The 22,150-nt window shown below is 41.3% G+C and overlaps 1 protein-coding gene across 2 annotated transcripts in view; it reads right to left on the bottom strand.

Moving 5' to 3' along the window:
- The window catches only part of zyd (sodium/potassium/calcium exchanger zydeco), a 273,963-nt gene that overhangs the window by 128,469 nt on the left and 123,344 nt on the right, over nucleotides 1-22,150 (bottom strand). For both annotated transcript variants that reach the window (XM_067150202.2, XM_067150203.2), the window contains exon 2: nucleotides 3,221-3,412. In XM_067150202.2, coding sequence (XP_067006303.2) covers nucleotides 3,221-3,412 — 192 coding nt within the window. The remainder of the gene's footprint in view (nucleotides 1-3,220; nucleotides 3,413-22,150) is intronic.

Genomic DNA, 22,150 nt, shown 5'->3' with positions numbered 1-22,150 from the left:
TTTCATACAACTAGATGTCCTTTCCCCAAAGGTTTCCTTGATTTTCCTGTATGCAGCATATACCTTTCCCAGGACCATACAGCCTTCGACACCCTTGCACTTCAGCTTCAGCCATTCTTCCTTAGCTACCTTGAACTTTCCATCCACTTGATTCTTTAATCGCCTGTATTCTTTTCTGCCCTCTTCATTTCTAGCATTCTTGTATTTTCGTCGTTCATCAATCAGGTCTAGTATCTCCTGAGTTATCCACTTATTCTTAGTTGATCTTTTCTTCCTTCCTAACATTTCTTCAGCAGCCCTACTGACTTCATTTTTCATGACACTCCACTCTTCCTCTATAGTGTTTCCTTCAGCCTTTTCATTAGTCCTTGTGCAACATGTTCCTTGAAACAATCCCTCACACTCTTTTCTTTCAACTTGTCTAGATCCCATCTTTTTGCATTCTTTCCTTTCTTCAGATGGCATTTCATGACCAACAAGTTGTGGTCAGAGTCCACGTCTGCTCCTGGGAAAGTTTTGCAATCCAACACCTGGTTTCTGAATCTCTGCCTAATCATAATGAAGTCTATTTGATACCTTCCAGTGTCTCCAGGTCTCGTCCCCGTATACAGCCGTCGTTTGTCGTGTTTGAACCAAGTATTGGCAAGGACTAAATTATGATCAGTGCAGAATTCAACCAACCAACTTCCTCTTTCGTTCCTTTGTCCCAATCCAAATTCTCCTACTCTACTACCTTCTCTTCCTTGGCCTACCACTGCATTCCAGTCTCCCATCAAAATTAGATTCTCGTCACCTTTTACATATTGTATTAAAAATCTATCTCCTCATATATTCTTTCGATTTCTTCATCATCCGCTGAACTAGTAGGCATATAGACTTGCACTATTGTGGTGGGCATTGGTTTGGTGTCTATCTTGACGACAATAATTCTTTCACTATGCTGGTCGTAGTAGCTTACCCGCTGCCCTATTTTCTTATTCATTATTAAATCAACTCCTGCATTTCCCCTGTTTGATTTTGTGTTGATAATTCGGTACTCGCCTGACCAAAAATCGTGTTCTTCCTGCCAACGTACTTCACTTATACCAACTACATCTAACTTTAGCCTATCCATGTCCCTTTTCAGATTCTCTAACCTACCACAACGATTCAAACTTCTAACATTCCACGCTCCGACTCGTAGAATGTCAGTATCCATCTTCCTGATGATCGCCCCCTCTCGTGTAGTCCCCACCCGGAGATCCGAATGGGGGACTAGTTTACCTCCGGAATATTTTACCCGGGAGGAAGCCATCATCAGTACATCATTCGTACAGAGAGAGCTGCATGTCCTCGGGAGGTAGTTACGGCTGTAGTTTCCCGTTGCTTTCAGCCGTGTAGCAGTATCAACACAGCTAAGCCATGTTGAGTATTCTTACAAGGCCGTATCAGTCAATGATCTAGACTGCCGCCCTTGCAACTAGCGAAAGGCTGCTACCCCCCTTTCGATGAACCATTCCTTAGTCTGGTCTCTCAACAGATACCCATCCGATATGGTTGCACCTGCGGCTCGGCTATCTGCATCACTGGGACACGCAAGCCTCCCCACCGCGGCAAGGTCACATGGTTCGCAGAGGAGGGGCGTGGACATACCATGCTTAAATCAGAATTAAAATCTCGTGAAAAGACATATATGCATCATCACTTCGGTTTCTTTCGAAATTTACTCTCAGTTCTCCACTTTCTAGTTTTTCTTGGCATTTCCACACTCGCTCCTTTAATTCCTCCACAGTGTCGGCTAGATTTGCTTTATCGTCTGCGAAGAGCACTTGTTTGCCTCACAGATAAAAGTAAACTCTTGTCCTCGTCCCGAGGTGGTGCAGCTCTTTTCAGACACAACCCGAGTGGAGGTGAGCTGCATGTACCATTTTAACCACGTACCAGCCCTCCTGCCAGTCTTAAATTTCTGGCAGTACTGGGAATCGAACCCGGGCCCCCAAGTACGGCAGCTAAGAATGCTAGTTGCCCAGGTGTGCTTCCCCTTAAAACAATGGTCATCACCACCACCATCAACACCTATCCTAGAAATTAGTTGCTGAGTACCATCGTTCCTAAAATAATTGAAAGCAATTCGCCAAATAAATTAATTTACTGTCGAAAGTAGTGGTGACGTTGGTTCAGTTCATTATACAGTAATTACACATTTTAATTAAGGTTACGGCTACACTTGCGTGATTTCACGCTGCGTTACCACGTGTTTTTCACCTGCGAGGTAGATGGCCACACTTGCGTGATTTCACGCTGCGTTACTGCGTGTTTTTTACCTGCGAGGTGGATGGCCACACTTGCGTGATTTCACGCTGCGTTACTGCGTGTTTTTTCACCTGAGAGGTGGATGGCCACACTTGCGTGATTTCACGCTGCATTACTGCGTGTTTTTTCACCAGCGAGGTGGATGGCCACACTTGCGTGATTTCACGCTGCGTTATTGCGTGTTTTTCACCTGCGAGGTGGATGGCCACACTTGCGTGATTTCACGCTGCGTTACTGCGTGTTTTTTCACCTGCGAGGTGGATGGCCACACTTGCGTGATTTCACATTGCGTTAATGCGTGCTTTTCACCTGCGAGGTAAATGGCCACACTTGCGTGATTTCACGCTGCGTTATTGCGTGTTTTTCACCTGCGAGGTGGATGGCCACACTTGCGTGATTTCACGCTGCATTACAGCGTGTTTTTTCACCTGCGAGGTGGATGGCCACACTTGCGTTTTGTCACGTGGTATTTTGTGTGTGTTTTTCACGCACCTGGACGACAGGGCGCGTGACCACACTTCCGTGTCTGCAAGGCGTCATTGTATTAGTCTGTTGTATATCGCACAGTATCATTGCTCTGCATACGGAAGGAATTTAAATAAATAAATACATAAATAAATAAATAAATAAATAAATAAATAAATAAATAAATAAATAAATAAATAAATAAATAAATAAATAAATAAATATTCCGTTGTTGTGTTATGTTCTGCGTTGGCTGTTCGACGTCGTCAAAGAAAATGTTAGATCCATCTATAATAGTGCTGTGTATTTCTGCAGCGAAATTGCACGCAGTAACGCAGCTTGAAATCACGCAAATATGGTCGTAGCCTCAGGAGCACTCCGCTGAGAGTAGACAAATGAGACGTATGTTTATAGGCTACGGGAGATGAGATTATTATCACTCCCAGAAAGTAAGTACACTTACCTTGGCAAATCTTCTCGACGGCGGGCACGAAGTACTTGTCGCAGACGACGGCCAGCGCCACGAACAGGTAGAGAGAGGCGATCACGTGCAGAACCACTGCACCGTCTCGTCGTTGCGTATCCGAAAACAAGTCGCGGGGAAAGTCCTCGATAGCAGGCGGCGTGCAGTTGGGTGTTTGGCTCTGCTCCAGGCCTGCGAAAGTAGTCAAGTTCAGTGGTTCGTCAGTAGAGTTTATTTAAAGGACACCAGTGAAGAAATTGAGATGAGTGACTTGAAAGACCAGAGGGAACAAACAAAAACCATCACGTTGTGAAGAATTTAAGATTTAAAATAGTGGAAAGTAAAATAATTAACATTAGAATATAACAATATTAATAAAAAAAATGGCATATGGCTTTTAGTGCTGGGAGTGTCCAAGGACAAGTTCGGCTCGCCAGATGCAGGTCTTTTGATTTGCCACCCGTAGGTGACCTGCGCGTCGTGATGAGGATGAAATGATGATGAAGACGACACATACACCCAGCCCCCGGACCAGCGGAATTAACCAATTATGGTTAAAATTCCCGACCCTGCCGGGAATCGAACCCGGGACCCCTGTGGCCAAAGGCCAGCACGCTAACCATTTAGCCATGGAGCCGGACACAATATTAATAATAATATATTTAACGCTCCTGTTACAAATACTTAAGGGGCGTTTTCACGAGGCTAGTTTACGAGCTGCAAGTTCTAACGGCTGGTGAACTTACCAAATGTAAACATACTCGCTATACCGCTTTTCACGAGAGTTTAATCCTGATGTAAACAAATAGACGGAGCAACTTGCCTTTGCACGTGGATATAGACGTAGTTGATTGGAGAAGCAACCGTCAAACTCACTCGACGGTATGCGAGCTCGAAGAAAAATAGTACGTCGCATTAATTTTATTTTATTTTGGTTTATTACATTTAGAGAGTTTGGAAGAGTGCGTAATCAACTTAAAATATGGTTGTCATATATATATATTGCACCCATAAGCGAATGTGCATAATTAACGCATATTCTAAATATTTAATAATTCACATATTTGAATACAGCAGTAGGCTGGGAAAAGATTGCAGTCTAACAAAGCAACTGCCAGGCGCCGTGCAGTCGGGAAGATATATCCACAGAACACCTCTTAAAGCACGGACAGGAAGTAGCTAGTCTAAGTGGTACCTCCAATCATGTTTTATGATGCCGACAGGAGGCGAAACTTTCTATCCAGCTCCCACGTGAATTCGCACGATTGGAATCCACTTGACCTAGAAGAGTGAGTGAGACACGAATAATACCCATCATCCCTTAGCAGGAAATGGAAGAACCCAAACTACCAAGGGCGCGAACGTCTCAGCCAATCACAAGTTTGCAAATTTTAATGTCTTGTCATAGCGGGAATCTACAGCTAGTATTTCGCGATCTGGTGCCTGAAGTAGCTGTAAAATATCGTGTCCTGACTTCCAAGTAATATTTGAGGATTTATCAGTGTGTGTGATTAATCTGTGGCTAAATTAGAGATTGTTAACTTTACATGGAAGGGTGGAATCGCCCAGGAAGCGAACCGTCATGGCGGGAAGACGCCATCCTCGGACAGAAAATAGAGCCAGTGATGCGCGACGTCGTAGAAATTAACCTGTGATCATTTCTCATAACGCAATGTAACACATAAGTCGGACCGAAATTAGGAATGTTTTGAGTGCATTTCCGGTAGTTCTAACCTACGGACACTTGATAAATCAGTCCCAAGTGCAGAATTAGTACGCCACATCCCTTCCACGGAACTATTTTTGAAGAGGGGGGGAGGACTGTTTACAAAACGGAGACACCAAGTGTGGTGAACTTCAGTCTCTAACGGCAGTCTTCAGTCTCCAACTGCAGTCTCTAACGGCAGTCTTCAGTCTCTAACTTCAGTCTCTACATTCAGTCTTCAGTCTCGCGGTGTGAGTCTCAGCAGTCTTGAGTCTCAACACTACAGTTTTCAGTCTCGCGGTGAATCTCAGTAGTCACATTCAGTAGTTGACATTCTAGTGAGTACTGGATTTATTTGTGTGAGTAGTAATATCTTAGCTGAAATAAACACTTTGATAAACTGTATTTCAACCTTAAATTATGCAGAACACTTGCCATGAATTAACTTAAAGTGCTAGGACCGAGGTGAACATTGAATTTTGTAGTAACTCGTAGCTGCACAACATCTTCACTATTTCACATGTAATTTGCATTTTTCATGGAAAAGTCGAATGGGGGAGAACGATCATTAGAAAATTTTCCCACTTCATTGGGAACATTACACGTAATTTTTCCACACTCCCATAGAACTCTTATTGTAAGCGAGATATTCGGGAGCAGAATTGGTCCAGCCAGTACAGGGGAGAAACTGTGTTTGCATAATGGGAACCGTTCTAAGACCTTGAGTTCAGTGTCTTGGTCGGGGAAGGTGAATAACCGCTAATCCTGTACACAAACAATTTGAGAGGGGTGAGAGAGAGAGCTTCGGCAGGCAGGTAGCAGGGTCCAGACTTTCGACTTCACGTCAGGTGATCAGTGCAGTGTCATTGAGTGTTAATGCGAGTGTTAATAAATATGGACGCGTGCAACCATAGTGTTATAATGCATCAAGTTTGCGTGTGTGACCTCTTGGATACCATCAGCTTCAAGATGAGGTGCTAAATGCAACATGACGGGGTCCGGAGGATGATCTAACCTGCCTCCAGCACCAACTAAGGTATGAGCATAATATAAATATGTAAACATCTAGGGCTATGAACAAATCGATGATCAACAATGTAGTTTAGAAATTTAGATAGGACGGTAAATAATTCACGGATCGGATAGTAATTGTAAACTTATAATAATAACAATAACAACAATAATAATAATAATAATAATAATAATAATAATAATAATAATAATAATAATAATAATAATAGTATAATAAGTGTTAGCGTGTGTTACTTGCACAGTTTCTTTTAATGTAAGTCATTTTGACATGTGAGAATCCTATTCTGCTGAGAAATTTATGTATGGTGTAGTGCGGATTTGTTTTTATGTGTTGAGAATAATATACACTGACTGACAGAGCAAATGCAACACCAAGAAGGAGTGGTTCGAAAGGGATGAAAGTTGGGGAAAAAACAGAGACGGCACGGACGAATAATTGATGTTTATTTCAAACCGATATGCAGGTTACACAATGCGCACGGCATCGACTCAGTAGGATGTAGGACCACCGCGAGCGGCGATGCACGCAGAAACACGTCGAGGTACAGAGTCAATAAGAGTGCGGATGGTGTCCTGAGGGATGGTTCTCCATTCTCTGTCAACCATTTGCCACAGTTGGTCGTCCGTACGAGGCTGGGGCAGAGTTTGCAAACGGCGTCCAATGAGATCCCACACGTGTTCGATTGGTGAGAGATCCGGAGAGTACGCTGGCCACGGAAGCATCTGTACACCTCGTAGAGCCTGTTGGGAGATGCGAGCAGTGTGTGGGCGGGCATTATTCTGCTGAAACAGAGCATTGGGCAGCCCCTGAAGGTACGGGAGTGCCACCGGCCGCAGCACATGCTGCACGTAGCGGTGGGCATTTAACGTGCCTTGAATACGCACTAGAGGTGACGTGGAATCATACGCAATAGCGCCCCAAACCATGATGCCGCGTTGTCTAGCGGTAGGGCGCTCCACAGTTACTGCCGGATTTGACCTTTCTCCACGCCGACGCCACACTCGTCTGCGGTGACTATCACTGACAGAACAGAAGCGTGACTCATCGGAGAACACGACGTTCCGCCATTCGCTCATCCAAGTCGCTCTAGCCCGGCACCATGCCAGGCGTGCACGTCTATGCTGTGGAGTCAATGGTAGTCTTCTGAGCGGACGCCGGGAGTGCAGGCCTCCTTCAACCAATCGACGGGAAATTGTTCTGGTCGATATTGGAACAGCCAGGGTGCCTTGCACATGCTGAAGAATGGCGGTTGACGTGGCGTGCGGGGCTGCCACCGCTTGGCGGCGGATGCGCCGATCCTCGCGTGCTGACGTCACTTGGGCTGCGGCTGGACCCCTCGCACGTGCCACATGTCCCTGCGCCAACCATCTTCGCCACAGGCGCTGCACCGTGGACACATCCCTATGGGTATCGGCTGCGATTTGACGAAGCGACCAACCTGCCCTTCTCAGCCCGATCACCATACCCCTCGTAAAGTCGTCTGCCTGCTGGAAATGCCTCCGTTGACGGCGACCTGGCATTCTTAGCTATACACGTGTCCTGTGACACACGACAACACGTTCTACAATGACTGTCGGCTGAGAAATCACGGTACGAAGTGGGCCATTCGCCAACGCCGTGTCCCATTTATCGTTCGCTACGTGCGCAGCACAGCGGCGCATTTCACATCATGAGCATACCTCAGTGACGTCAGTCTACCCTGCAATTGGCATAAAGTTCTGACCACTCCTTCTTGGTGTTGCATTTGCTCCGTCAGTCAGTGTAGTTGTGGTAATGAGCGGTATTTTTGTTGACGCTTTGATTTTTGTGGATGCCGCCATGTCAGTTTTAAATGTTTATTCTGCTATTTGCGCATTCAGTTTATTATTTCACGCCCTGTAATCATCGTTCAGATGACCGTTTCCGGTAGCTCTCACACCTTATATTTCACAACGTTGGTTGATACGCGAGAGTTAGTTTCTTTATGTAACGTGCTTACGCATTTCGATAGACGTGGTTTTTGAGAGGCAATCTCATTATTACAGTTAATTAATTAGTGACAGGAAGCCATTGACAAGTTAGCTCTGATATCACATAATATGCGGAAAGATGGATAATCACTATAACGAGCGAAGTACTAGCAATATCCCTGAGGTTGTTATGTTGAGAAATGGAAATATGATATTTGGACCATATTATTGATAATGTCGTATAAATGAATGTGTGAACGACACAGTTATGTTGCCCGCCGGATACGAGCGAGGCCGTATCATGAGTTACTACGTCGAGAATATTGATGAATAAATAGAATTGAGAGATGAACAATTTAACCGAGAGTGTTAAGTATATGACGACATGTGTTATGATTGTAGGTGGAAAGCCTGTATTGCTTAAGATAATTTCCAGGGAAATATATGCTCGGAAAGTATGCAAGTATTAGTCCGAGGTAAATTGTGAGCAGAGCGACTGATCAATGCGTGTTTCGACAGTCAAGAATAATTATTGATGACATGTAATACCAATAATTATTGTCCATAAAGATTTGAATAAGATCATGTCCAGACATTTTAATCTGAGGTTAAAAGATTGCCATCAAATTCACGTATTTATTTGCTACTTGAATCAGGGTAATATTTTATGTTTTTACATTGCGCATTCTTTTTCTTCATTATTTTAATGTTTATTAGGCAGCGATTTTTGAGATCTAGATTTTAATGAGATCATTTCTTTGTATAAATTTTTTCACCGTATTATTCCAGATCTGATACGTGAATAGTGTTTGATTTAATGTGTGTAAATAGAATAGTTTAGGCGTAGTTAAATTATTTTAATTTCAGTATTTCCTAGGAGCAGTGTTTCTCCATTGACATGCCCATTTATGTAAATAAGATTTCATGTGTTAGGGTAAGAGATCATCGATTAGTTCATAGTCAAGATTATAGTAGTGGTATGCTCATACCAGGAAGGAGTTTGTAACCACCAAGTCTTAAAAATCCACTACATTTCAGTTAGGAAAATGAAGCGATCTTTAACAAGCAGTTGTATCATAAGTGCCGCAAATGAATTATATAAATGAGATGGGATCTGCCTCCATCTAGTGGTGGTACCACAAATAGGAATTCGCAATGAAAATGCAGATAGCGGCAAACTAATAAGAATTAATAATGTAAAGGGATCGCTTTCGTTTCAGATGTAAACCTGAGGCACTTGGCCTAATTAATTAATGTAGTTTAAAACGTCCGGTCTATCACAGTGGGATGAATAAGGTTTAATAAAATAAAGGAGTGGTGGTAGCACTCAGGTGTTCGGTTCAATTATTTTTCTTGTTATCAGCCACGAGCAATTCAAATATGTGGCAAAGGTTTTATAATGGATAAAATACCATGTTCATGGTTGTGTTAATTTTTCCTTTTTCTTTTATTATTACACATGGTTAGTGTATTTCTAGTATTACTTTAGAGTTGGGTGTTTCCCAATTGATTTTAAACATGAATTATATATTTGACAGACACCTTTCCGTCAATGTTAATTGGATGAATTAATGATGTAATTAATTAATTACTGGATTATTTGTGAGATGACATTTTCAAGATATTTAAAATCATTCATTCAAAGGAAACTGTATTTCTGACCAGTGTTTAAATGTGGTCATGTCATCGTCATGGAGACAGTGGTTCGATATATCCTGAACACTAAAATTTAATCGACATTCAGTCATAAATTTTATCAAGGCAGATAATTCATTTACTGTTATGCAGATCTTTTATTTGTCTTAAAATTTAATTTAATTTCATTTCACGTTATTTCATTTACACCATTTTACTTTCAATTTTCCACTTTGCATTTTGTTAAATAAACCATTTTATCTATTTAAATTTTAATTCAGTCTTTGGGTACCGTCATTTAATAGTTTAGTTTACCCATCTTTCATTACCTCACCTCCCGATCGACGTGTGGCCCAGTAATACGACGGATATACGGACGCACCACTCTTGAGGAAGAAGAGTCTACATGCACCGGTAGGTATTTTGATAAATGTCATTATTTACAGGAGCAGCCGGCGCACAGTTCAAGAAAGAAGACCACCGCATTTTGGTGCCTTTACAAGGGCACAATATATATACTTTTTAAAAAATAAAATAGTGATTAAATAACGAGAAATGAAGGCACAAGGCTTGGTAATACAGAAAGTCTCTTCGTAGTGGGGGAAAGTTACAAGCTGTACAGCGTGGAGATAGGTGTTGCATTTTGCAGCAGCACTCAGTGAGTCGGTATTCATAGTGAGAGAAGTGGAGCAAGAGGAAAACCACTCAGAAGTGACCATAGGCAAGTACATTGTAAATGTGTTCAATAAATTAAGTGAACAGAATCCAGGTTTAGTCGTTCATCTTCGCACTGTTGACGTATGCGATGCGCAGTCCTGTACGTCCGAACACGTGACGTTGACGGGGTGGAGGTCAGTACTACACGCTCAGCGAATCACAACTCTTTCTATGGCGGAGGCGTGGACATACCATGTTTACATCAGGATTAAACTCTCGTGAAAAGACATATAGTTAGATTCCAGCTTATCGGACTAGTGGCAAGCGGAGTTGAGCTCCCGGCTACTTTACAGTCCACTTACTGGTCACGTCACAAGCTTGCAGCACGTACTTGCCGCGTGCAAACGCAGAGTTGCTCAGTTACTGGCTAGCGAAGACAGAACCAAGATGTCATTGAAGTGTAATTGTGATGAATAGGTAAGATTTTTTAATATCTATGAGCAATATGAGTGCCTGTGGAACATACAACGTTCTAATTACTGCAATAAAAATACACGGGATTCTGCCATGATTAAATTAATGAGTGCATTAGCGAAGGATGACATTTGTATTCATAATATAGAGAACATACGTAATAAAGTAATAAAGAATGTTTATCACAAAGAATCACTCAAGATAGAGAAGTCTGAAAGATGAGGAGCTGGTGGAGATGCTATTTATCATCAAAATCATGGTTTAAGGGAGGAGACTCTTTTTTGAGGAATGTAACAAGTTGATAACTGACTGTAGAGTTTCTGGTAAAAATCTTGATATTGTACATCGCGGTATTCTAAACAATGTTGCAAGAGAGGAGAAGCTATCTCCACTGGCAAGATATCGAAGAGTAACTTCAAACTTTGTTCTTGCTGAAATTGCGTACTTCATAATTTTGTATCCTGTTTAGTAATAAAAGGTTCGACTATGTGAAGCAACTCTTAAAATTTATCTACACCCAGTCAAATATGCATTCTGTATTCGTGCGGGTCATGATTTGATAATTCACAAAGCGCACAGTTTGATGCACCATGAGATTCTCTGCGAGCAATCCAATGTCTACATGACCGTCGTTTTCGACACTGTCTCTTCACTATTTTTGTAAGTTCCTTACTTAAGACGACAAAAGCAGAAGCAATAGCTTCATCAGTATCACACATTTCCATCGAAACAACTGCAATATGCTTGCATCTTCCTTGATCTGGGTGAGTGTTGACAATACAGAATGATGAATGGGTTGAAGAGTTAGCCGGTAACTACGTCTGACTTATACTAGACCCACCTAAATACCGACTTTCCTGGTAAACTTTACTTGCGGCGGGTGGGCAGTTACGGCAAGTAAATTAACCTCGTAACAACGAGTCTCAACGGTGTTAACAGACGTCAGGTCGCATGAATTTTGTTCGGAGGAGTTCTTTAACATGCCCGAAATAGACAACACGTGAAAACCCCCCAAGTATGTTCGAACTCAGTAGGAATCGAACCCAGTATCTTAGGGAAAGAAGATCCATTACTAACCAACTGCGTACATGAAACCGGCGTTAAGAACAGTAGTATGTGATTAAGAAAGGATAGGGAGCTCAAACATAGTCTCGGAATCACCTTATACTGTAATAAATTATACACCTATTAAGGACCTTAGCCCTCCGAGATGACAATTGCGGAGCAAGATGACCTGGAGACATTTCAGTACAATGTGGTCAGCGTAACGAAACCGTCTCACCCTCATTCCAGAATTAACATCCACAGACTAATCAGGAATGAAACCAAGGGCGCTAGGATAAGATCCAGTTACTGGCTAGCGAAGACAGAACCAAGATGTCATTGAAGTGTAATTGTGATGAATTGGTAAGATTTCTTGATATTTATGAGCAATATGAGTGTCTGTGGAACATACGACATTCCGATTACTGCAATAAAAATTAACGGGATTCTGCCATGATGAAATTAATGAGTGCATTAGCGAAGGAGGACATTTGCGTTGATAATATAGAGAACATACGTAAAAAGTTCAAAGAGAGGAGAAGCTATCTCCACTGGCAAGATATTGAAGAGTAACTTCAAACTTCGTTCTTGCTGGAATTGCATATTTCATAATTTTGTATCCTGATTAGTAATAAAAGGTTCGAACAGGAGGCTGATAACAATGAACTGCTATGCACCGAAATTAAAATAATAATAATAATAATAATAATATATTTAATCCAGACTCAATCGATGCCGGGTCGTTATGTGTTGCAAAGCTGGTTGGACTGTCATTTGAAGTCCTGAAGTTTGTGAGTTCAAATCACAGCTCAGCTGATTGCCATTTAAGAGAGCTTGAACATGAGATTGTGTTGTTTACAGATTTACGTTAAAGGGCCTTAATTTGGGGCAAAGTCCTTGGATTCCGCAGTCTATTAAGTCCTATATTAAAAGAAGGGGCGTTAATCACGTAGCATTATTGTTATTATATTACGTTTCTTATGTATCGCACCTTCAATCGCTACGGATTTAAAGAAAAGTCAGGGTTTCAGAATTTTGCCATATAGAAAATATTTGACGGGCCAGATGCAAACGACGCGATGATATTCCATACAAAGACCCTCTGTCAGAAATAGAACGAGTAACTGATTACGCCACTGAGATTATTATTATTATTAATAACAATAACAATAATAATAATTATTATTATAGGATATGGAAAGGAGATGGAGAGTAATAAGTTAAATAAAAGTGAGGAATCGGGAGGTGCTGGAAAGGAAAAAAGAGCGGTAATTAGAAGTAGTTCAGAGGAATTTGGGTTCGATTTCCGGCCGCGCCAGTGATCCTAGCGGCGTCTGGTTTATTCATTTTGATCTGGGGATGGTTTTATTTTTATCACATGACTTTTAAAGGAAAATAATAAGCTGAATAAAAATTAAGGAAAGAAAAAGAGTAGTAATTAGAAGATATCAGAACGAGGAAGAGATTTCGGTTCTTGACCCCTGGTGAGTAGTGGTGGTAGAATACATCCATGGTATGCGCTACCTGTATTTAGAGATGACTAAAAGGGGCCGCTGGAGGCTCTTTGCTTGGAAGAGTGGGTTGTGACTACGGGGCCGCTAGCTGTATCTACCATTGCTTCCACTTACTTGTGCCAGGTTCCAAAATTTCAGTTTCCTTGTCCGATTTCCCCTGGTCAACTCTTGTTCTCTTTAGACGCTAATGGTATTAGATTTGCGAGGCCTATGGAGCCTTTCATTTTCACGCCCTTCGAGATCCTTCCCTTCCTTCTGCCGATACCTTCATTTATCGAAGGGTAGAAGGAACAGTGTTTATCGATATTGTTGTCCATTTGCACTTCCTCTTCAAACAATAATCACCAACACCACTAGTCCTATTCCTTGGCTGAACAGTCATGGTAGTGACTTTCTGTTCATAGTAATTTGGATTCGATTTCCGGCCGGGTCGGAGATATTAACCTTATATGGCCCGGCCAGAAATCGAACCCGGGGCCCTCTGAAACAGAAGGCGACTACGCTGACCATTCAGCCAAGGATCGGAAGAGAGGTTGGGTATTTGCGTCTTAATACACGCCATTCACACACAACGACATAGCAAGCGGCTGTGCGGTGAGGATCGCGCAGCTGTGAACTTGCATTCGGGAGACAGTGGGTTCGAACCACACTGTCGTCAGCTCTGAAGATGGTTTTCCGTGGTTTGCCATTTTCACACCAGAAAAATGATGGGGCTGTACCTTAATTAAGGCCATGGCCGCTTCCTTTCCACTCCTAGCCCATCGTTGCCATAAGACCTATCTGAAATGAAATGGCGTATGGCTTTTAGTGCCGGGAATGTCCGAGGACAAGTTCGGCTCGCCAGATGCAGGTCTTTTGATTTGACTCCCGTAGGCGACTTGCACGTCATGATAAGGATGAAATGATGATGAAGACGACAGCCAGCGGAATTAACCAATTATGGTTAAAATTCCCGAGCCTGCCGGGAATCGAACCCGGGACCACTCTGGCCAAAAGCCAGTACGCTAACCATTTAGCCATGGAGCCGGACAAGATCTATATGTGTCGGTGCGACTTAAAGCAAATTGTAAAAGGTAAAAAAAATACACACTACGAATTACCACCGAAGCACAAACACTTACTCTAAATGAGTATAAATCTCCACATGGGGATGGCATTAGGAAAGGCAACCGGTTGTTAAACAGGGCTTCATCCACATGGAGAACCGACAAGTGGGAAAAGGCTGGAAAGAAGAACAAGAAGAAGTAGACGGTCAGAATATGGAAGAGAATGTTTGTTGGTGGAAAAAATGGAAAACAGAGAAATCGACGAGGATGGGAAAGTTATCAGACGGTGAGTAATATCGGTACTAGCAGTAAAGACGGACGAGAATATGAAGAGGATAATGTAAGACAGAATATCGTGGAGAACTGCCCTGTGAAGACCTGTGTTAGGACAAAATACTACCTGCAATTATTATGAAGTGTCAGCTAAAAGGGTGGAGATCCCCTATAGCGCCAGGATATAGTGACGTGCCGATTGGCAAAGCCCCGTCACACTTGTCTGGAATTAGGTCAAGTGAATAATTGTAGAGCTTTACTGGCTAGAGGGGAAACGGTGATGGTGGAGAAAATCTTTCCAGTTGACCGTTTTTTATTTTCACATGAAATAAACTAGATTTGAGCCAAAGATGACTCGGAAAAATGCAGATGTCTGATCTTAAGAGCCATGGAGGGAGTAAAATTAAATCATTATGGTCAGGAATGTATTAGTCATAATTTAACTAGAGATATAAACGGCAGTTGTTCTTAAGAAAAGCTAACCATTTTGCCATGGAGACCGGTTGCACGTAGATGAAGAGAGAAGTATTGGTACTAACACAAACACCAAACCTGCAAGCTAGTGAAATGAAATGGCGTATGGCTTTTAGTGCCGGGAGTGTCCGAGGACTTGATTTGACGCCTGTAGCCGACCTGCGCGCTGTGATGAGCATGACATGATGGTGAAGGCGACACATACACCCAGCCCCCTGCCAGAGGAATTAACCAATAATGGTTAAAAATCCCGACCCTATTTAAAATCGAACCCGTGACCCCTGTGGCCAAAGGCCAGCACGTTAACCATTTAGCCATGGAGCCGGACTGCAAGCTAGAAGAATTAACCAGACGCGCCTTAAACCTCTGTCCAGATCGGAAATCGAAGCCAGAACCCTCTGAACCGAAGGCTGCAACACTGTCCACTTTATTATTCTCCCAAGGGGAAGGACATTAATAAGAATTGGAATTGCAGGTAAGTAAAAGTGATATTTTTTGGATGAAGAAGATTAGTAATGGCACACCTCTGGATGGATTTCTATGTCTAATAATGAATGAAGCTTAATAAACGTATTGTGTTACGTAAAATTTAAAAAAGTACAATACGTGTAAATAAAGGGTACAGATCTCTGCACATGGTTATGAGGATGTTAAAGGGTTGTAGTAAGGATGCAAAGGAGAGGGCATATAAGACTCTGTATGACCCCAACTGGAGTATGGTTCCAGTGTATGGGACCCTTACCAGGATTACTAGATTCAAGAACTGGAAAATATCCAAGGAAATGCAGCTCGATTCGTTCTGGGGGATTTCCGACAAAAGAGTAGCGTTACAAAAATGTTGCAATGTTTGGACTGGGAAGAATTGGGAGAAAGAAGACGAGCTGCTCGACTAAGTGGTATGTTCAGAGCTGTCAGCGGGGAGATGGCATAGAATGACATTAGTAGACGAATAAGTTTGAGTGGCGTCTTTAAAAGTAGGAAAGATCACAATATGAAGATAAAGTTGGAATTCAAGAGGACAAATTGGGGCAAATATTCATTTATAGGAAGGGGAGTTAGGGATGGGAATAACTTACCAAGGGGGATGTTCAATAAATTTCCAATTTCTTTGAAATCATTTACGAGAAGGCTGCGAAAATAATAGATTGGGAATCTGCTACCTGGGCTACTGCCCTAAATGCAGATCAGTATTGATCGATTGATTGATTCTATAGCGTCACATTATCCACCTATTTGAATCTTTTTTCAGGAATTCACTGCAAGACAGTGGTTTTTTTCTGCACACAAAAGAAATGGAGTTCATCAATAACTTGTTTCTTTTAAATATCAAATGTTGTGATCCATACTCTCGAAGGTCAGAATTAGCCCACAAACTCTAAAGCCTATTTCTCCTTTATTCACTGCAGTAGATATTCCAGAGTCTGGATTTCACCGCAGTTACATCTTTCTTGAACCTAGGTGACTGGATAACGATATACAGTCGAACCTCGATATCTCGAACCTCGATATCTCGAACCTCCATTACTGGAATTTTTAGTATCTCGAAGTAACTTCAATTTTCCGGCCGTTTGTCCTATAATTCGCGCGTATTTGTTTCTCTATCACTTTAAATTCGATTACACAAATTTGTCGATTTCTCGAAGCAATCATGTCCTTCCTTGAAGCAAACAATACTCTGTAGCTCGAATTTTGTGCAAAATTAACTGTGCAATACGGCATTTGTGGTTTGTGAGGATCAGTTAACAAGTAAAGAAAGGTTTACAGTGATGTTTGGAGCTAATATGACGGGAACCGCAAAAATGAAACTTCTAATGATCGGAAAACCGGCGAAGCCTCGCTGTTTCTCGGGTGTGAATTAATTACCGGTCACGTACGAAAGCAACCCCCAAAGTCGCGGATGACAAGTTACATTTACGAATCTCGGCTCCGCGGTATTGACGAGAAGTTTCAACATGAAGGGAAGAAAGGTTGACAGCAACAAACAAAAGAAACTTAGGGAATTTTTTCAAAGGTGTTAACCGAGACGCTTCTTGTTTCACCACTGTATGTAGTGTACCTATCCTGTCTTCTAAAAAGTTACTGTAATAAGGGTTATAATTAAAGTGATGCCGTAAAATAGAGTTTGTTTGTATATATTTTTAAATACTGCTATAAACAATGTATTCAGTACTTATGATCCAATTATGTGTTGTCCGGCTCCATGGCTAAATGGTTAGCATGCTGACCTGTGGTTACAGGAGTCCCGGGTTTGATTCCCAGCAAGGTCGGGAATTTTAACCATCATTTAAGACCCACATAGAAACATATACAACCAAGGCTATGAAATTACTAGGCATTCTCTATCGCTTCACAGAAATTTCTGACCCCATTCCTCTTCGTCACTTCTTCCTCACGATCATTCAACCTCTCTTAAACTACTGCTCTCCGATTTGGACAACAGCCTCCCCCTCCAATACTCAGCAGTTAGACAGAGCAGTGTCCTTCTTTGCTGCAATTGTAAGGAACAGAAACCCCAAGCTCAGAAATCTGTCTACGCAGCAGGTATTAATGGCAATTGATATGTCACCGGTGCATATCATGTGACAGGTAGCTGACTTCAGTTTCCTCCACGGGATCTTAAATGGGCATTACCGCTCGGAACATCTTGTCTCACTCTTCTCTCTCCGTGTTCCTTCCCGCTCCAACAGAACCAAAGACCTTCTCCACATTCCCCACACTCAGACCGTCATCTTGACCCACGACGACTTGGCTATGAACATGGACATTCTCATGGTTTTCGATTTGGACAGTTATTATTAGTAGACTGTGTACCTGATCTTGTTATATTTTGTTATGTTTGTTATACTTTATTATGAAAGTTTACGTTTGTTAAATATTCTGTTGACAGTGCAAGTAAAATTTGCTCAGTGTAGCTGTATCTTGTGCTTCGTAAATAAATAAATAAATAAATAAATAAATAAATAAATAAATAAATAAATAAATAAATCAAAACAAAACAAAACAAAACAAAACAAAACAAAACAAAACAAAACAAAACAAAACAAAACAAAACAAATCAAATCAATCAATCAATCAATCAATCAATCAATCAATCATTAGTTGATTTCACTGGCACGGAGGCTGGGTGTATGTGTTGTCTTCATCATCATTTCATCCTCATCACGACGCGCAGGTCGCCTACGGAGTCAAATCAAAAGACTTGCACCTGCTGAGCCGAACATGTCCTCGGACACTCGCGGCACTAAAAGCCGTACGGCATTTCATTTCAAGTATGTGTTATACATGCTCAAAAACGGTATTCTCTCTCTCTCTCTCTCTCTCTCTCTCTCTCTCTCTATCGAAATTTCGATAACTCGAAATAAAATTTAGCTCCCACGGTGATTCGACATATAGAGGTTCCACTGTATTTGAAATACACTGTTTGCTTGAGAGAGGAAGGCCTATATTTCCTGCTTTAAGGTGAATGATTTGTTTTCAAATTCTAACTTTAGTATTTTGCTTCGGTATTACCGGGATTGCCAGTTTCCGTGGTGTAGTGCTTAGTGTGTTTAGCTGCCACCCCCGGAGGCCCGGGTTCGATTCCCGGCTATGCCACGAAATTTGAAAAGTGGTACGAGGGCTGGAACGGGAGGTCAACTGAGTAGAGATGTGTTCGATTTCCACCTCAGCCATCCTCGAAGTGATTTTCCGAGGTTTCCCACTTCACCTCCAGGCAAATACCGTGATGGTACCTAATTCACGGCCACAGTAACTTCCTTCCTTCCTTCCTTCTTCCTTGTCTATACCTTCCAATCTTCTCATCCCCCACAAGCCCACTGTTCAACATAGCAGGTGAGGACGAGGAACTGGTCTTCCTTCCTAGTTGTATCTCCAAAGTCTCACGCTCCAAGACACTGCCCTTGAGGCGATAGAGGTGGGATCCCTCGCTGAGTCTGAAGGAAATACCAACCCTGGAGGTAAAGGGATTAAGGTATTAATTACCGGGATTGATTCGCCAGCGAACGTCCAGAACGTATATCTCTGTAACAGACTTCAGGGAGACAGTGTGTAAATAGCGTCAGAGAGTTCTAGGAAGCAAGTTAAGAAATACAGTAATGACAATTACCTGAGCAAGTTGGTTCCAAGATAAATATAACGTGTCTGTAAGCTTACATTCGAGAGATGGTGGGTTCAAAATTCATCGCAAGCATCCCTGAAGATTGATTTGTGTAATTTTCCATTTTCACTCTAGGTTAAAACCTACTTTAATTAAGGCCAAATAAATAAATAAATAGATAAATAAATAAATAAATAAATAAATAAATAAATCAATCAATCAATCAATCAATCAATCAATCAATCAATCAATCAATCAACACTGACCTTTGTTCAGGGTAGTCGTCAGGGTGGCAGATACCCTATCAGTTGTTTACCCGGACTTTTCTTAAAATAATTTCAGAGAATTTAAAATTTATCGAAAACTCCTTTGGTAAATTATTCCAATCCCCAACTCCTCTTAATATAAACGAATATTTGCCCCAATTTGTCCTCTTGAATATTGTGATCTTCCCAAGATGTAAAAACACCACTCAGACTTATTCGTCTATTAATGTCATTCCACGCCGTCACCTCACTGACAACTCGGAGCATACCGTTTAGTCGAATAACTCGTCTCCTTTCTTCCAAGTCTTGCCAGCCCAAACTTTAAAACATTTTTGTAACATTACTCTTTTGTCTGAAATCACCCAGAACAAGTTGTGCTGCCTTTCTTTTGATTTTTTTTCCAGTTCTCGAATCAAATAATCCTTGCGAGGGTCCCACACTCTAGTTGTGGTCTTACCAGAGACTTGTAAGTCCTCTCTTTTACAACCTTATTACAGCCACTATACACCCTCATAACCATATGAAGAGTTCTGTAACCTTTATTTACAATCCCGTTTGTATGATTACCCAGTGCAGTTCATTTCTAGGTACTAGGTACTTGCAGTGATCCCCATGAGGTACTTTTATCCCATCAACGCAATAATAATTAAAACTGAGAGGACTTTTCCTTTCGGTGAAACTCACAACCCACAACCTAACATTTCACCCCGTGAACCCAACTGTCGGCAGGCATGAAGATGGTTTTCATTGGTTTCCCATTTTCACACCAGGAAAATGCTGAGGCTGTACCTTAATTAAGGCCGCGGCCACTACCTTCCCAAAACTAGCCTATTCTTATCCCATCGTCACCATAAGACCTATCTGAGTCGGTGCGTCGTAAAGCAAATTCTAAAATATCCGCTGTCCATCTCACACCACTTTCCAGGTCTTTTTGCAGTCGCCCATGACCCTGTAACTTACTTATTACTCTATACAATATAACATAATACGCATAAAGATCTTATCTCTGATTCCAATTACATATAAATGTAACCTAAAATGTCCAATAATTTTGCCTTAAGGAACTCCCTCTCTTAGTGATTACAGGATCAGATAATCCTTCACCTACTCTAATTCTCTGAGTTCTATTTTCTGAAAATGTAGTCACCCATTCAGTCACTCTTTTCTCCAGATCAATTTCATTTTCGACAGTGGTCTCGTACGATCTAACCTTGGGGAGGTCAATGGCGAAACATACTATTTGACCATCTGAATCTAAAATGAAGCAATATCTTGTTGGAATCCTACAAGATGAGCCTCACAGGAATAACCTTTCCTAAACCCGTACTGCCTTCTTTCAAACCGGTTCGTAATTTCGCAAACGTGTCTAATATAATTAGAAAGAATGCTTCCCAAGGCTTACATGAAACATGCATAATGTCAAGCTAACTGGCCTGTAATAATCGGATTTATGTTTATCAGCCTTTCCCTTGTACATGGGGGCTACTGTAATAACTCTCCATTCATCTGGAATAGCTCCTACTTTGAAACGGTAATCAAATAAGTATTTCAATTATGGCACTATATTCCAACCTATTGCCTTTAGCATATTCCCGGAAATCTTATCAATTCAAGCTGCTTTTCTAGATTTCAACGTTTTCATCTTATTATAAACGATCTTTTGACAGGTAAGTTTTAATACTTCATTAGTATTAGTCACCTTCTATGCCTGGACATTATTCTCGTAACCAACAAACTTTACTTTACTTCTGCCTCCTATAAATCCTCATATACAGTATACACTCCCCTTTTTCATTAATGATTCCTGGAATGTCATACTTGGAACCTGTTTCTGCCTTAAATTACTTATCAAACCCCTCCATTTTTCACTAAAATTTGTATAACTGTCTATTACGCTTGCCATCAAACTACCCTTAGTTGACTTCTTCGCCAGATTGTACTTCTTGCTAAGTTATTTGAATTTCTCCTTACTTCCTAAACCATTCCTAACGATATTTCCTTCCAAACTTATCCTCCTTACTCTCTTTATTTCGTTGTTATAATATAAGGGGTGTTTAGCATTCCTGTCATACTATAGTTACTACCTTCCCAGTTCTGGCCTCTCCTTACGCCAGCGTCACCGAAAACCTGTGTGATTTAGTGCGACGTTAGATAGTAAAATAAATTATGTAAACAAACGCTAAAATAAATAAATAAATAAATAAATAAATAAATAAATAAATAAATAAATAAATAAATAAATAAATAAATAAATAAATAAATAAATAAATAAATAAATATTTGTCGCCTAAGCTGAAGAATATTCTAATACAGTTTCATAGACATAGTGTTCGTTGCCAGGTGTAAAAATGGTGATGGTTGCCATACACTCCTCCAAACTTGAGGATATGAAGTGATTTCCTTCGGTTTAATTCCTTCTAAAGCGGTAATTTATGCCAAAAGGAGGGCCTGGGTTTGATTCCTTAATTTCTGACTCTTTCAAAGATTTAATCGTTTGCTAATTTCTGGAACAGATTTAATTTAAGAGCTGTTGGTATGAGAGGCAGTGGACCCAATCTCAAGAGCCATGCAACACACTTGAACCTGTCGTCATGTTTTCTATGTGACATTCCAAAAAATCTGACTGGCAGGTCAAGGCTGACACCTTCACTCCACCAATCACACGGTTGGATTTGCTTTGGAAGTTGACTCCTCACCGAGTGAGTAGTCTATGTGGTTTGATTCACGCACTGTCGGCAGCCTTTAAGATAGTTTTCGTGCTTGT

The sequence above is a fragment of the Anabrus simplex genome, chromosome 6 (assembly GCF_040414725.1).
Source record: "Anabrus simplex isolate iqAnaSimp1 chromosome 6, ASM4041472v1, whole genome shotgun sequence".
In the NCBI taxonomy this organism is placed as follows: domain Eukaryota; kingdom Metazoa; phylum Arthropoda; class Insecta; order Orthoptera; family Tettigoniidae; genus Anabrus; species Anabrus simplex.
The sequence above is the reverse complement of the archived record's forward strand: the minus strand, read 5'-3'. Positions and strand labels throughout refer to the sequence as shown.